At 42.9% G+C, this 14,771-nt stretch overlaps 3 protein-coding genes across 3 annotated transcripts; 1 reads left to right on the top strand and 2 right to left on the bottom strand.

Annotated features, from left to right (window-relative positions):
• The first annotated feature begins 153 nt into the window (after positions 1-153).
• On the top strand, positions 154-960 carry LOC109767366 (uncharacterized). The gene has a single exon (XM_020326127.2). The coding sequence runs from the start codon at positions 154-156 to the stop codon at positions 415-417; it is 264 nt and encodes an 87-aa protein (XP_020181716.1). The 3' UTR covers positions 418-960.
• An 835-nt stretch (positions 961-1,795) lies between these two features.
• On the bottom strand, positions 1,796-5,871 carry LOC109767351 (protein LPA3). Its single transcript, XM_020326113.4, has 12 exons — positions 5,469-5,871; positions 5,318-5,348; positions 4,482-4,574; positions 4,326-4,388; positions 4,125-4,236; positions 3,506-3,591; positions 3,232-3,290; positions 3,042-3,144; positions 2,900-2,960; positions 2,624-2,706; positions 2,458-2,538; positions 1,796-2,152 (listed from the first exon to the last, which is right to left on the bottom strand). The coding sequence occupies exons 1-12, from the start codon at positions 5,747-5,749 to the stop codon at positions 2,093-2,095; spliced, it is 1,113 nt and encodes a 370-aa protein (XP_020181702.1). The 5' UTR covers positions 5,750-5,871; the 3' UTR covers positions 1,796-2,092.
• Positions 5,872-12,271: 6,400 nt separating this feature from the next.
• LOC109767365 (MOB kinase activator-like 1A) lies at positions 12,272-14,771 on the bottom strand. Its single transcript, XM_020326125.4, has 7 exons — positions 14,520-14,771; positions 14,307-14,355; positions 13,817-13,925; positions 13,619-13,712; positions 13,288-13,421; positions 13,031-13,194; positions 12,272-12,600 (listed from the first exon to the last, which is right to left on the bottom strand). The coding sequence occupies exons 1-7, from the start codon at positions 14,546-14,548 to the stop codon at positions 12,526-12,528; spliced, it is 654 nt and encodes a 217-aa protein (XP_020181714.1). The 5' UTR covers positions 14,549-14,771; the 3' UTR covers positions 12,272-12,525.

Genomic DNA, 14,771 nt, shown 5'->3' with positions numbered 1-14,771 from the left:
TAGTCTTCTCCTTCCCCCCGTCCATCCTAATTTTGGCAGACAACCAGAACAGCCCCAAAGAAAAACCCGGAGGCGACGCGGGGACTAGCCACCGATCCAGCCCCATTCCCCCATCTTCCCTTCCTTCTGGTCTCCGTCGGACGGACAACATCCATGAACGGAGGCATCGGCGGCGGCGGGATCCTGTCGTATGAGAAGCTGGAGGGGTACGCGGTATGGGTGGGCGCGAGCGTGGCAGCGGCCTTCTTCATCTCCATGGAGCGGTGCTCCTGCATCCACCTCCACACCATGGACGACGACGATTGCGACGACCCCGAGGAGGCCAAGGACCGGCCCCTCATGCTCTCACGCCCGCAGGCCCTCCCCGAGTACTACTACGACCGGACGGGGTCCTCCGCCTCGTTCGCCAAGATGTGACGATCGAGGTCGATCATCTCGTGTGATCTGCTGTTTTTTTTAGTTCTTTTAATTGTTGATTAGGTTTTTCTTTTTGTGTTTTCTCATGATTCGTCCGTGCTATGATCTAACTGTGTTATTCGTGTGAGGCTTTCAAGAAATCCAGCTCCTCATTGTTCATGCACGATTTAGAGGGCAGGTTAATCCGTGATTTTGTACTGTCTATTGGCGAATCTTCTAGAATTCGATTCCGAGATGGATCATGTCCCGCATTTTTGCCACATTGTATCTTGGAGCTAGAGTACATGTTATTTGGGCGTATGCGCGTCACCATGTTTGATTGTTGTAACGCGTAGCTGGAACGTGAACCTCACAGGTTACAGATCATGTTTCTACGTGGGGAGAAAATGGGCGCTGGTAGTTGTTTCCCCATCCCAAGTTCGTTTTCACCCTGGTTCAGCCATATCTTTTCCTTATTCTCTTAGTTCTTACAGTACGAGAATAGTTCACAGACACGACGAAAGGAAACATGTTTCGAGAGAGCCAACTTCCAGATGTACCAGATGATAGTGCATATGTTGTCCTTAAAGGTCAGTTGTTCGATGCTTGCCTACATGGAACAAGATTCACAAACAACAGTTTGGGAACATAAGAGGCTTTCAATATAAATTGTGTACACATAGAAAGGATCCAATATATCTTCATTTGCCTGTATATCTTCATTTTCCGGTCAGGTCGACGATTAAGAGAGATCCAATATAAATGCATCTGCCATGAAAGGATCCAATTCCCAGCTGGTGGAAGTGATGCTCTAAAGAAATGCAAATGTGCAAGATTGAACTTTGAAAATGCAATTACTCAACACAACACTTCCCCTCATCCCATTATGAGGTTTCTGGATCCACCGTTCCTCTGTTTCATCTTTATTAGAGTTGCCGTCCGCGAGTAAGGACTAGTTCATTGTCTCATGGATCATTTGCTGAAGGGGAAGTTCGCAGAGCCGGTTTTCCAAATGAAGCATAACAAAGCTTCCGGACCAGACAATTTCAGTTTTACCGAAGTTTTCGGACATCGTCAGGGGTGACCTGACAGAAATGTTTCATGATTTTCATGCTGGCAAACCCCTCTATGTAGCCTCCACTCTGGAGAGATTACACCCTTACTGAAGGTCAAGGATGCTAGTAGAATTCAGCAGTACTGCCCTATATGCTTGTTAAATGTAAGTTATAGTTTTCTTTTACTAAGGTGGTTAACAAATGTAATCTAGTGGCCAAGAATTTTTTCTTTAAGAATAAACTAAACAAGTTAAGAAATCAAAATGCCTTTTTTCATCAACAGCTGCTTGTAAGTTGCCAGATACACTTCTGGTCTGTGGAAGTAAAAAAGAGAAGCCATAAGATTCACTGCAATATTAGAGTCGCATGCATTGCACTTGTACTCGGCACATAATCACCAAAATGCTGAGGAGGATTTCCCCTCAGAACTCATATCAGATGGCACAGTTGCAGCACAGGCAATGTACACACTGCATGACTATGACATTGGTGTGTGCGCTTCTTTCTGTAATTTCAGTTGCATCATCAGCTCAGGATTCATGAACACTCTGTTTTCAAGGGACTATATGAACATTCTTTGGCCTATGTATCTCCATTTGCCAGTCAGACTGGCGTTTCGGCGTCGAACCAGCAGCTGCGTCTCAAGTTCGCCACGCGGGTGATTTCTCCTGATCAAAATTCTCTTCCCACCAAGTAGCATTCTGCATGAAAGGATCTCATTTTCAGCTGGTAAAAGTGATGCTCTGAAGAAATTCAGGTGTGAAGGATTGCAAAAAATGCAATCAATCAACACAGCAACTTGCTGGATTGATGGTTCTGTAAGTAGGTTTAGATTTTCCCGGACTTCACAGAATATGTGATCATGTCAAATAAATTGCTTGAGATCACATGTCAAATAAATTGCTTGAGACCACTGCTCTCGATATAGGGTTTTATTTTTTATTGCACTGAAATTTTGGAAATGCGCTTATTCATATCAACCAGTAAGTGAGATGAGATTGCATACCTTGTATCCTCTTCTGAGGAATTCAAGCTGGCTGCCTACCTCTTCTTGCAAACCGAGAACTCTCAATAGTTCATCCTTGGCCTAAAAGAATGACATGGCACGTCATATTCCAAAACTTCTGTCAAAATAATAACTATAATTCATGCAAATGATATACTGTAATGACCTGCCCCAAAGTGAACCGAGATGCACTCTCTGCAACACATGCATAGGAACCATCACCCTGCTTAAGCATGACTTGCCAGGGCCCTGAACAGACAGAAATTAATAGATCAGTAGCTGATGGTGATGCGGTATCAACCAATTGTATGTTACAACACGATGAATTGGAGGATGCAAATACATGTATGAATAATAATATCTTATCACCTTTTAAGGTGAAGAAAGACATGGAAATAACAACTTAGTACTGCCAGTGGCCAAGACTACAACAATGTGCTACCTGGGTACTGACGGAAGACAGCGCCACTGTAGTTCACTATGTATGGAGTGACCGCAATTGTCTATATTGTAAAGTGGAAAATGTTAGTTACAGACAGAAACACAAACGATGGTTAGGCACGCAAGAGACAAATAGATGATACCTTCGAGTAGTCACGCTGTCTGATATAAAATACTGGGGTAAACTGAGAAAGAAACCGGTAATGCAAATCCTTTGGGGGGAATCCCAGAAGCCCCAGGTCAGAACTGGAGGTTAAAGTTCGTATGTTATCGCTAAAGGCACTCAAAACGCTTATAAGGAACAGAGTATCAAATAGAATACAGAAGACATACCGCAAGGTATCTAGTTCAAGGTTAAAGAGAACAGCAGGTACAGAGGCAGCAAATTGGTCCTGGTCAAGAAGGAATGCACATAGGACGAATCAGCAAAACATGCAAACAAACACCAGAACTTTTATAAACAAAGTTGAAGTTAAACATTTTTTGCTCCTGTGCTATAATAGTAGAGAATCACTGAAAATTACGGATTCATGTTCTCTTGCAAATGCTTAGAATACAAAAGCAGTTTTTCTAGAGGGGAGACACAAAAGCATTATTCTAGACATACCACATACTTCTCTATAGATGAAAGGTCACCCGTGCTGCTGTTGATAAAGATATATAGTGATGGTGGTTCGTCAGACTTCCATTGATCTGTAAGCACACTAGCACATCAGTTACAAGCAATATCTGATATCTCCAGGGATGTTTATGTGAGGATTTTCTCACAGTAATAGGGCTCAAATTTACTGATGGCTGGCTGTTACGGAATTTCTGCTCACATTAATAATAGTATCATAATGAATAGTTAACTACCCACGGTAAAACTGCCTACGCTTGATTCACACACACATCCTGCTCATGTTCAGTTATCCTTTTATTTCCACTCTTTGAACTGATGATAAATTAACACGAAAATATTTTGCCAACTAGGCAACTACAAAAAGAGATGCTAGCATATCAATGTTATTCGGCATGCTACATGTACTCTGAACTGGTAGCTTTTGGCACAAAGCGCTCGGCAAGATTTAGTCAGGTCCTGTATAGAACAAAACATCAATGCAGAGAAGTGGCATAAAAATGCAATTTTCAGTATTTCATCTTAGACTCAGCAGATTCATCGTCGGAGTAAATGAAATTGGTGTTTTCGGTGTCACCACATTAGACAGAGCTGGCTGAGATGTTACCTTCGTTGTCATCAGCAAAATCGAAATCAAGGGTACTTCTTATCGATTTGAAGAAGGTATCGACAGGCCCGGTGGGCAGATCGTCCAACGAACTGATGGATATACCCTCGATCTAAAAGAAGTGCCAAGAGAAAACCAACCCATCACTTTAGTCACCCATGAAGCCACTGGGAGAATGCAATGTTTCGAGGTGCAGTTTACCTGATCTATAGCTGTTTTGAATATCTGCGAGGCCCTTCGCTTCTCCGGTTGATCAGGAAACACCTGGAATGGACTAGAAGAGAACGGATGAGCATGGTTCCGCACTCGTGGAACAAACCTGGAGGACAAAGGGTGAAGCGTGGAGCCTGAACTTACTATGCAGGACCGAGTCCCCTTGAGCTTTTTGAGGTCCCTTACAACGGCGAGAGCGAGCTGGACGTTGGCATCGATGAACTCGTCCGAAGACCCCTAGAGAAAAAGAGGTGAATCGGCGTGATCAGAACTTCAGAAGCAAGAGGAATAGTCCAAACATCAGTCTAACATCAACCCCTTCATTTCGGTAATGGGAAAAATTTATTAATGCGTCAAATGTGATGCAAATAAACAAACTCGGACTCTCTGACAACACGATGACGACGAAGCGTTGATGCACATTATATAATTGGTTCCTAATTCATCCTCAGATTTTAGAGGTGGGTAATAAAGCTCCTATTTTCCAAAAGAGAAAAAGAACATGATTTTTTTTGCGGGGGTAATAGAGGTTTTATTCCAAAAAGATAGAGTTATAATCTAGGGGCAAAATGTCCTCGATACATGGGGGCCCTCTCTTGAGCTAGACAAAAGTGCTACATTCAGTACGGCTGTATTTTGCCAAACAATCTGCAACTCTATTTTGATGAGGTGGGTGCATCCACATTACATAATTTATTTATCTATATATGTGCATCAATCACTAGTCAATTCGTATCCATTGATGACCACAATGTTGCTGCAGCAGGAAACTTTGGGTTGAACCAATTTGTATCCAGTGTCCCATAACAAGATTCTTATGTCCGTTTCAAAAAAAAGCAAACAAGATCCTTATGTATGGATTGAATTTTTGTGCATATGTCACTAGAATCAAACTTTATCTGGTAATATACTGTATATGGCAACATGTCACAGCAGGAAATTTGGGCAGGGGTTGGAGAAGAAGGGCGTGCAGTCAGTACCTTGTAAGAAGAGATGCTGCTGGGCAGAGGCCTAGCCATCGTTACCCGTGGAGGTTCATGAAAGAAACACGAATGGGATGTGAGAACAATCCTGGGATTGCATTAGATTGGAACGAGACTAATGAGATAGTGGAGCGGAGTGTGCGCGTACGGGAACTCGATCTCGAGGCGGGTCCTGCCGTCGTCGATGGCGGCGGCGAGGGAGCGGGCGGCGTCGGAGACGAGCACCTCGTAGGAGCGCGGCTTGTAGACGGAAACCCCGGCCCTGAGCTCCCCCACCTCCGCCTCCTTGGCCGCCTCCGCGCGGAGGCGCAGCGACCGGCGCCGGCGGACGCGCGCTGGCGCCCCGGCGAGGCGGGCGGGCGGATGAGGCACAGCGCGCGGAGCAGCGGGCGAGCGCAGGAGGCGGACGGCGGTGGAGAGAGGCGCCATGGCCGCGTGCGGAGGAGGAGGCGAGGCGGTGGTCTGCTCTGCTCTGGTGGTGGCTGGCGTCCCGCCGCGAGGAGGGAAGGAGAAGCGAGTCCACACCACACACTCGCCACTGATCCTCCACGTCCATCGAGAGTTCGAGACCTCGGCCACTGGCAGTGGGCCCAGATAGAAATTCCCGGAAAATTTCTTCTCCTGCAATTAATGTACTTGGCCCTTTTCTTTCACAAACAGAGCCGATTTTTCTGATTTTTTTTAATGAAAGAATAGCACGTATGCCCGTGCGTTGCAAGGATAGAGATATTCTTTTGAGGAGCAACAGGAGAGATAATTGACGCGTGCACCAAAAAACAGTCTGCACAGCAGTGGGGCGACAGAGCAAGGAGTTGTGGTCTTCTCTCGGATCGTGTTTGGCCTGCGAGATCTTGACAGTGGTGGGGTTAGTCTGCATGGCGACGACCAACCAACTCGTGCCTTTTTTTCCTTTGGGTTCGCCCTCGTGTCGGGGGTTGTGGCTCCCTCCTCATTTGGTGGCTGCGCGGCGAGCACGGTTGCTTCGCCACTCTCTCCTACTACGATGTAACCGGATGGATTACTAATTGCAGTGCATAAATCAAGTTTCATTAGCATAATCCATGCATTACCAGGTAGTTCCTTCTTTATCAGGGTCTATTCTCTTTGAATATTTTAGTGGTCACTTTGCCTACAATTCTTTTTATTAGAGCCAATTCAGCATATTCTCTTTTATTGACTTGTGCCCACAATTTCTTTCAGTTATAATCAAAAAGTGCATGGGAGGCACAATAGTTCGCATCTGGGCCAGCCACTGGGTTTGTAAGGCACGAATATAAATCCAAAAAAATCACAAGTTGAAGGATCAAACTCACGACCTAAAAACTCGACCACCGGGTGCTGGCCACTCGAATAAACGGGTCCCACTTACCAACGACCAACGTGAACATTTAAGATCATACTGCTTCACCATATTCAAAACTTTTTTGATTTTTTTCGAAATTTGCCAAAAATAAATTAATATTTATGAATTGAAAAATATTTTTTTAAATGAACAATTTTTGAAATCTAGAAAGGTTTTTCGAAAATTTCGATCATTTTGAAAAAAGATGAAGAATATTTTAAATTTTAAATAGGGAATTTTTTTAAAATTCACAAACATTTATTCAAAACATGAACCTTTGAAAAAGCACTAACTTTTTTTTAATTTGGGAACAATTTTTTAAAACAGGAACATGTTTTCAACATTTTTATAATAACTTTTGAAAATGTGTTTCTTTTAACCACGATCATTATTTTAAAATTTTGAACATTTCATTAAACAAGAATATTTATAGAATCTGGAACGTATTTTAAAATACAATTTTATTTTGAAAATCCCAATTTGTTTTGGAGAACACATTTTTTTAGAAACAATGGAACATTTTCTAAAATGCAATTTTATTTTGAATATCTCATTTTTTTAGTAAACACAAACATCTTTTAAAAATTTTGGATTGTTTTTGTAATTTTGAACAAATTTGGAATGAGAACAAGAATTTCAAGTTTCGAACATTTTTTTAAACAGGAACAAACCTTTGGAATCGGAATTATTTTCTGAAAATTGAAAACACAAATCGAAATTCTGATTTTTTTTAAAAAAAATTGTATTTAAGAAAAAAAGTAAAAAGTTTGCAGGGAAAAAATACAGAAAGGAACAAAAATAAAATAGAAATAAAACACAAAAAAAAGAAAACGGGCTGGCACAGCCTTGCGCCCTGTGCGAAGGTCATACTATTTGTCGCCATGTGCGGTAAATAGAGTTTTTCTAGCTGTGTGCGTAGAGAAATAAGTGGGCTGGCTTCAACGGGCCACAACACACACGGCCCATGTATTAAAATAGTTTTTTCTTTTATAGCAAACGAACGCACAAAATTTAGTACCACCTCGGATAGGGAAAAAACTTTTCGGCGATGAACGGATGAAAAAAATCAGAGAAACGCACCTTGCTTTATTAGTAGGTATAGATATAGATGAAGGTCTTATATAAAATAAAACCAGCCCTTACAAGAATAGGAAGTTGCAGGCAAGTTCTTGAAGAAATCATCACCGTCTTCCTTTTACATTGACTAGCAGTCGGCGTGTCGTGAGGGCACCTCTATGCCTCCGTCTTATCGGAGCAACCTTGTTGAAACTCAGTAGCCCATAGAAGCAGCAACCGGCAAGTTGTCGATGTATACTAGAAGAGGCTGATGACCACAAACAAGATATATCGCCGTTCCGGAGAAGCCGGCGTCGAGGAGGGCCATACGACAATCATAACTCCTACTGGAGAAGGGAATGGACACAAAGCTCACAAGTTCCCCGATGAAGCAATATCTGGTTGAACATCATGGGATGGAGAGGGAACAGGAGAATATAAACACGTCGCAAAGCCACCCCCTCCACAGGCCGTCGCCGCCATGGACAAAAAATATCACACCAAACCGAGTACCCGACTCGGCAACATCTCCAACTCGTCAACGTCACTCCGAAGAACAATATTAACATTGGGAAATCCAATGAACCATTATTCGCATCGCTGTTGCTGCCCCAACTTCGCTGATGACAAAGACCCTATGAGACACATATTGGGACACTCAGATTCAGGGTTTCCCCCATACCCCACCCACACATTGGCCGGTGGAGGCCATGGGAACCCGCGAAGGCACCGACGGTTCGAGGTCACCTCCACTCTAGCAAACCCTATAAAATATTTGGTCTATTTTTTTATTCCTTGTGTCCAATTTCAACTTTGGTTAAACAATCTCTCACCCCCTTGATCTTATTTGGCCGTGACTATCCATGTCTCGGATGTGTCGTCGTCAGGTAAATACTTCTATCCAAACCAACCGGAATTGGCTAACGTCGTGGAAGCGTTGGATCATTCACACATTGTTGAGAAGTTAGGGTCCCCCTGCCCTGGAGGTAGTGGTGGTCGAGCTAGCACACGTTGCAACGATGGAGTTCAGATGGTGTTGCGTTGGAGTCGTGCCACATCCCTAGGTCTGATGGAAATGGCGCGCGCATTGAGGGGCACGTGTGTGTAGTCCGCGCAACTCACAAAGCAGAGCACGACGGGAAAAGAAGGGTGCATGGACTACTCTAGGTGGACGGTTGTGAAGGAGTGTTGCTATGCACACGATACCTATTGGATGATTGCTGGACGATACTGGAAATCAAACCATCCATACAAAGGACTGGGTGCAACATAGCCGGTGGATTAACATATCGTGCCTGAATCATCTAGCAGGTATCGTTTGTGAAGTAGTTTCAGTTGTGAAGAGTTGGGTAGTTGCAAAGGCTCGATGGCATATTCATATTTCTGGGTACTTCAGCAAAATACGAACAACTAAACATCAATGTTTTTGTGTTGATAAACAAATAAGAGCACATGACTTACAATATCCAAATAAGAGCACATGACATTCAATATCTATGTTGACTATCACTGGAAACTAAGATTTTGAATGAACCGGCAAATGACAATGAAATTAACAACTGAAACCAAAGTTGGTTAACAATGAGTTTTTGTGAACGAATTATTTTCTCTCTCTGCTCATCCATCCACTCTTGATAATGTGTAATACTATTCTGTACGTATCCATTCACCATCTAGTCTACTAACGATAACTTGTACCTATCCATTGCATCGGTCTTCTTTACTCATGCCTGCGCATCCATGGTGCCGACACCTGGAAGAATGATGGTCATCCCCATCAGGTTCACCATTACGTAGCATAGTAGATACAATTTTTTCTACACCCACACCACTCTTAAGGTGTCATGGACAGATATAGTGTAAGGTCCATAACAATTTAAAAAAGGAAATACCAATTTATCTAAATATTACATACTTAATTTAGTCCCGTCTAATATGTCAACAAACATTATATCATGTTTATGATCTTCTTCTAATGATTTTTTTGGATAACCTAACTTCACGCTATGGTCGTGACAAACGACTTGCAAATACAGTGGCTCATATAAATGCTATATTTTTATAACCTGAACAAACAACACATGTTCTATCATCTTATTCAAATGATTTTTCAAACATGCACTTGATTAAGCTTATTAACCTGATAACATTAGCGATGTCATGAAAAATAGATGATGGGTTCAAAAATCTATAAAAGAAGTATGATGAGCTTTTGGTTAAGCTTATTGAAACAAAACAAGTGTTATTGTGTCTTTACATCTTATTGCACTTTCTTCTCAAACTAGGGTTGCTTTAGTGGATTTGGCAAAGAGTATCGAAAAGGTGTTATTTTGATATGAACATAGTGAAGAATATATATAAGTTGAAAAGATGTATGCCCGGTGGATGTGACGCATATGTTTAACTATTTTATTGAGCAAGATATTTTAGGTGATGGCAAATTACTCAAGATATTTATCGGAAGGGAACATGTAAATTAAAGTAAGTTGAGTTTGACAACAAATTTGAACTATTTTGTAAGATTAAAATCCGCCATCCTTAACCTGCACGATCCAGTCAATTTAGTACCCGACTCCAAAAAAACATGTATATTCCCTAAATGCTTTGAAAAATTATATGTTTCAAAAGATTCATATCATGAATCGTGGCCCTCGCATAAGCAAACTTCTGGATACGCCACTACGGGCGTCCCTTGAGGAGGGTGTCGCCATGATAGCGAAGGAGGTTTCTAATGCTGCCAAGTAAGGTAGAATGCTCCCTTTGGTCCATCAACATGGTGCATGACGTGGCGGTCTTGCCACCAACATCATGTTTAGTGATGGGCTCTTGCTCTAGCATGCAACTTTTGCCGAACCAATGTGCGTGCTCTTTGCTCTATTGCGCACACGCAAGCTGTTCAGCCAAATGCACATGAATTGGCCTCCGAATCGCCCTTGCCATCTTCTCCACCTCAACCAGTGCCAAGTATCCATATGTTGTTGCCCTTCAAAGCCCATTGTACCTTCCTTACATACAACTAGCCCAACCCTTTCCGTTCAACTCGTCGAGACCATCATTGTACTCTTGATATAATCCAATATAAGTAGGAGTAGGGTTGTTACCAGGATCAAGGGGGTCGAACCTGGGTACAACTTGTGTCCCAAATTCATTCGGTAACCCGAGGTTATGTCCCACTACCATACTACCTCCAAGTTGTGGGAAACATTTAGGGACATTGCCGAAACACCCTCGGACCTAGTGCTCAAATCCTAGCAAGCCTTTGCAGGAAAAGAAAGAGGAGCCCCCAATCAACGTTATTACCGAACCAAATATGAATCCTCCCTGGGTTCAATGTGTTGCTTGTTGCTCTTGGGTATTTGGGAATCCCTAGCCAAAAGGTGTTGCCCACAAGACTCCAAATTATGGTATTTGTGCTATGGGATTGGTTATGAGGGTTTGGAGACCACATCAAGGTCTACATCTAGTGATTGAGTTCGGAATTTGTTGGCTGAGGCACAAGGAGAAGGGCGAGACATTGGTTATCATTAGAGATATGTTTGCATTTCCCACGCCTGTCTGACAAAGATTAGCAACCCCCCCCCCCCCATACACACATAAATTGGTGTGAACTATGGGATAAATGTTCCCCTCTGACTTTGTGTGGTCATTTGTAGCCTTTACCTTCATGTAGGGTTGCGCTAGCTTGTTATCTTGTATTTGTTGTTGCTAGGTATCTTATCATATATGGCATTCTACTCAGTTGGATTTCAAGAACACTGCAACCTCTTAAGTCAATCAAGAAAATGTTAAAATCTGTAGTTCCCTATTCACCCTCTCTCTCTAATCAATATTTTTTATCCTTCAAAAAGTGAACATGTGATCTGGCTTACTCATTGAATCAACGAATTTCGACGTCCGTACATGTTACCCTTGTTGAAAAAAGGTGTTGACTTGAAGTCCCGCTTCTTGGGTGATAACCCCACGTTTGACCACTTGGTGCATGTGTGTGTGTGTGCCCGTGCGCACCCCACGCTTATTGTTAGGTTCCACGTTGTTTTGCTGTGGATTTGGTCAATGGTGATAGGTTTTGAAGATGTTGGCACTCGTCAGATCCTAGTGGCCCTCAAGTTTACCTTTCTTTTTTCCTTATTTTGTAAGCCAAATGCTTTGGCATTAATACTCGAAACCATTCAACAAGATATGATTGTGACCATTGCAATATGTAGAGATTGGAAAGTTTGCCTTCCTTCTTGGAAAATACGTCCAAAATTTCAAAATTTTGTTCCTTAGATGAAATTAGATAACTAAGTAGTAAAAAATTCATGGAAAACATGGGAATAATATTATTGGATTATCCTTTGATTCTTGAAAGTCCTTTAGAGACTCCTGCTTCGGGGGTGCCACCCTGAGAACTCATTTATCTTTTCTAGAATTTTTTCAGAAACAATAAATTTGTGTTTTTAGGGAAGCAGACTGATCCGAGCTAGCTAGCTAGGGTTCGTCGCCGACGGGAGAAGAGATCGGTGCAGAGAAACAATAAATTTGACTACTACGCATGACCGAACCAAGAGAAATTTCCGGGATGAACTGATAATAATCTGTTGATGAAACGAACAAACTGCGACGATGCACATGCGCGAGCACTAGCTAACCTATTTCCAAAATGTAGATGAAGGTAATGCATCCAAGTCCAACATCATCACGAAAATATAGATGAAGGTGCGCATGCACAAGGTGGGGAAACTAGCTAAAAAAGCAACAAACATGATGTCTCTGCATTGTTGCCTCATCAGTTCTTGTTGGAGAAAGCGCCAGTTATTTCTCTCGGCTAGTGTCCACGCCATATGGGCTCGATCAGTTCGCTCAGAGGAGCCAGCTCCGCCCTATCGATTAACTGAAACTCCTGCCAAAAAAATAGTGCCAGCAATAAGTCACTGTGATGATCGAACCGCATGAGGCATTCCATTCCATTACAGCCAAATTTGCTCGAGACTCGAGAGACGTAGAAGTGGTGAATGAACGCTACTGAATAATAGTGCTACTAATCATGATGATCAAATGACAAACTCTAGTCAATAGGGTGATCAACAAAACCATCATAATTTGTTGTTAATGTTTGCAGTGTGCTTCTTAAGAATATTGAGGATGTGTTTGTGTGCACAATGATTGATCACAACTTCTAAAGCAGTAATCTAAATCAAAATATTGAAAGTCGGAAAGATATTAGAATTCAGAATCATGGAACCAAACTACCAGGAAACCAACTCCCTTCTTTTGCATTCCATGATAGACATGAGAGGTTGGTACAGAAGGCATGAAAGTTGGGTGGTTACCGATGTGAAGAGCACGAAGTGCTTGAAGCAGGTGTTGAGATGTGCTTCTTCCTGGAGCTTAAGAATCATCTGGAAATGCGAGTGGTATATGTGAGCATACACCCTGAACAGACGCTTGAAGATGGTCTTGGCGACGTCCCGGAAGTTTGGAGGGAAGGGAGCCCCTGTTGGCACCACAGGTTTTCCACCAGAGCATGATTAGACCGGATCATTTTTAGCACTCTTCATCGATTACACCAAAACTAATAATCAGTTACCAAGCTTTTGAGGGAAGATGGATTCTTCGTCGAGCTGGGCTTCGATCCAGTCCATCAGGTACTCGACATACTTCGGTGCAGATACTTCAATAGGCCTCTTGATCTTGACTCCATCAGCCCACCTGTACTCATACCTGTTTGATGAAGAATTCTTCTCATTAAGTTCAGAATGTGACACGAAGCATATAAGATACTTTTGGTTGTCCCATATTAGTTGTCGCTCAAACAGATGTATTTAGCATTGAAATACGTCTAGATACATCCGTTTCAGTGATAATTAATATGAGACGAATGGAGTATATGCTTTGAAGATTTGAAGGAATTAATGTACTTTGGACCGGCTGACATGGTGGGGCAGGTAGCTGGCGTGCAGAACTCCATGAGGGTGCCATACAGGAGGCTCACTTGGTTGAAGAAGTCGACAGCTGGAGATGGAGGTGGTCAGAAAAGAAACTAGCAAAACTTTCAGCTCATCAACTAAAACGGCAAGCAACAACTGTTTCAGAAAGAAAAAAGTGCAAGAACTCACTGTTGACAGCGAGCCACTCGTTGAGATCCTCTCCGACAGGCAGGCGGACCACCTCTCGCAGGTTACCGCTGCCGAGGGTCGCGTCGATGTGCCTCTTCAGCTTCATGCCCTGTGTACGTACAGTCCAAAATATGATGATGATATTTTCCATCAGATTGGTAACTGAGCTTCTTTTTCTGGATTGAGCATGTGGATAATGACAGAATGCATGCAGTTATATGTATAGCTGGCTGTGTGCATCAGAATTATGCAGAGGCTGGGGGTTTCGACCTGGAAAAAAGGGGGGAAATTACTATATATAGCTGGCAGTCCAAATCATTAATTCTTCCTCGTCATAGCAGGCAGTCCTCCAACTGAATCGAGTCCATGTTATTCAGCGGGAGGTAGAGGCAGATAATCTAAGAGATTCAAAATCCTTTTGATGAACTCTTACAAAAATTGGCCAACGTTTGTCACTAAAAAATGTTTGATCCTGCAACTTGCCACGTACCTTGTCCCTCGCTGGAGCACTCTTCTTGGGCCTGAATGTCCTCTGGTTCCTGCGGGCCAATCCAACACCAAATCAAAAATTTAGGATCCTCTGACAAGTAGAGAATTAACCAAGAGCCAGAAAAGCAGACGAGACATGAGAAGAAGAACCCAAAGAAACAAGAAACTAAAACAGCAACCGAAGAAGGAATTAGATTCGTTCTCGCGTCTTCACCTGCTGCTGCGACCAAAGAGGCTCTGCATGGTTCGACGTCGAAGGCCGCCGCCAGACCAGATAGATGTCAGCGAGCGCGAGAGGAAACGACGGCGACGGCGACTGCGCAGCACTCGACAAGGGCAGAGGATTGATCCACGGTGATCCGAGGAAGGGAACTCTCCGAGCTCTGACGTCTACCTGAACTCCATATATATATGGGTACCGACGACGTACGCCGAGAGAAAGAAATAAGAGAGACAAAGAGCTACG

This window comes from Aegilops tauschii, chromosome 6 (assembly GCF_002575655.3).
Source record: "Aegilops tauschii subsp. strangulata cultivar AL8/78 chromosome 6, Aet v6.0, whole genome shotgun sequence".
NCBI lineage: Eukaryota > Viridiplantae > Streptophyta > Magnoliopsida > Poales > Poaceae > Aegilops > Aegilops tauschii.
Note: the sequence above shows the minus strand (reverse complement) of the source record. Positions and strands in the feature narration are given on the sequence as shown.

Bases quoted from the DNA above. Each gene is read 5' to 3' on its own strand.
- LOC109767366 (XM_020326127.2), top strand. From the start codon at position 154: ATGAACGGAGGCATCGGCGGCGGCGGGATCCTGTCGTATGAGAAGCTG.
- LOC109767351 (XM_020326113.4), bottom strand. From the start codon at position 5,749: ATGGCGCCTCTCTCCACCGCCGTCCGCCTCCTGCGCTCGCCCGCTGCT. The intron at 3,291-3,505 runs GTATGTCTAGAA...CTTCTTGACCAG, and splicing joins CATCTATAGAGAAGTATGTG to GACCAATTTGCTGCCTCTGT. The intron at 3,145-3,231 runs GTATGTCTTCTG...TTTAACCTCCAG, and splicing joins CTTGAACTAGATACCTTGCG to TTCTGACCTGGGGCTTCTGG.
- LOC109767365 (XM_020326125.4), bottom strand. From the start codon at position 14,548: ATGCAGAGCCTCTTTGGTCGCAGCAGCAG. The intron at 13,926-14,306 runs GTACGTGGCAAG...GTACGTACACAG, and splicing joins GTGCTCCAGCGAGGGACAAG to GGCATGAAGCTGAAGAGGCA. The intron at 13,713-13,816 runs GTGAGTTCTTGC...CTCCATCTCCAG, and splicing joins CGAGTGGCTCGCTGTCAACA to CTGTCGACTTCTTCAACCAA.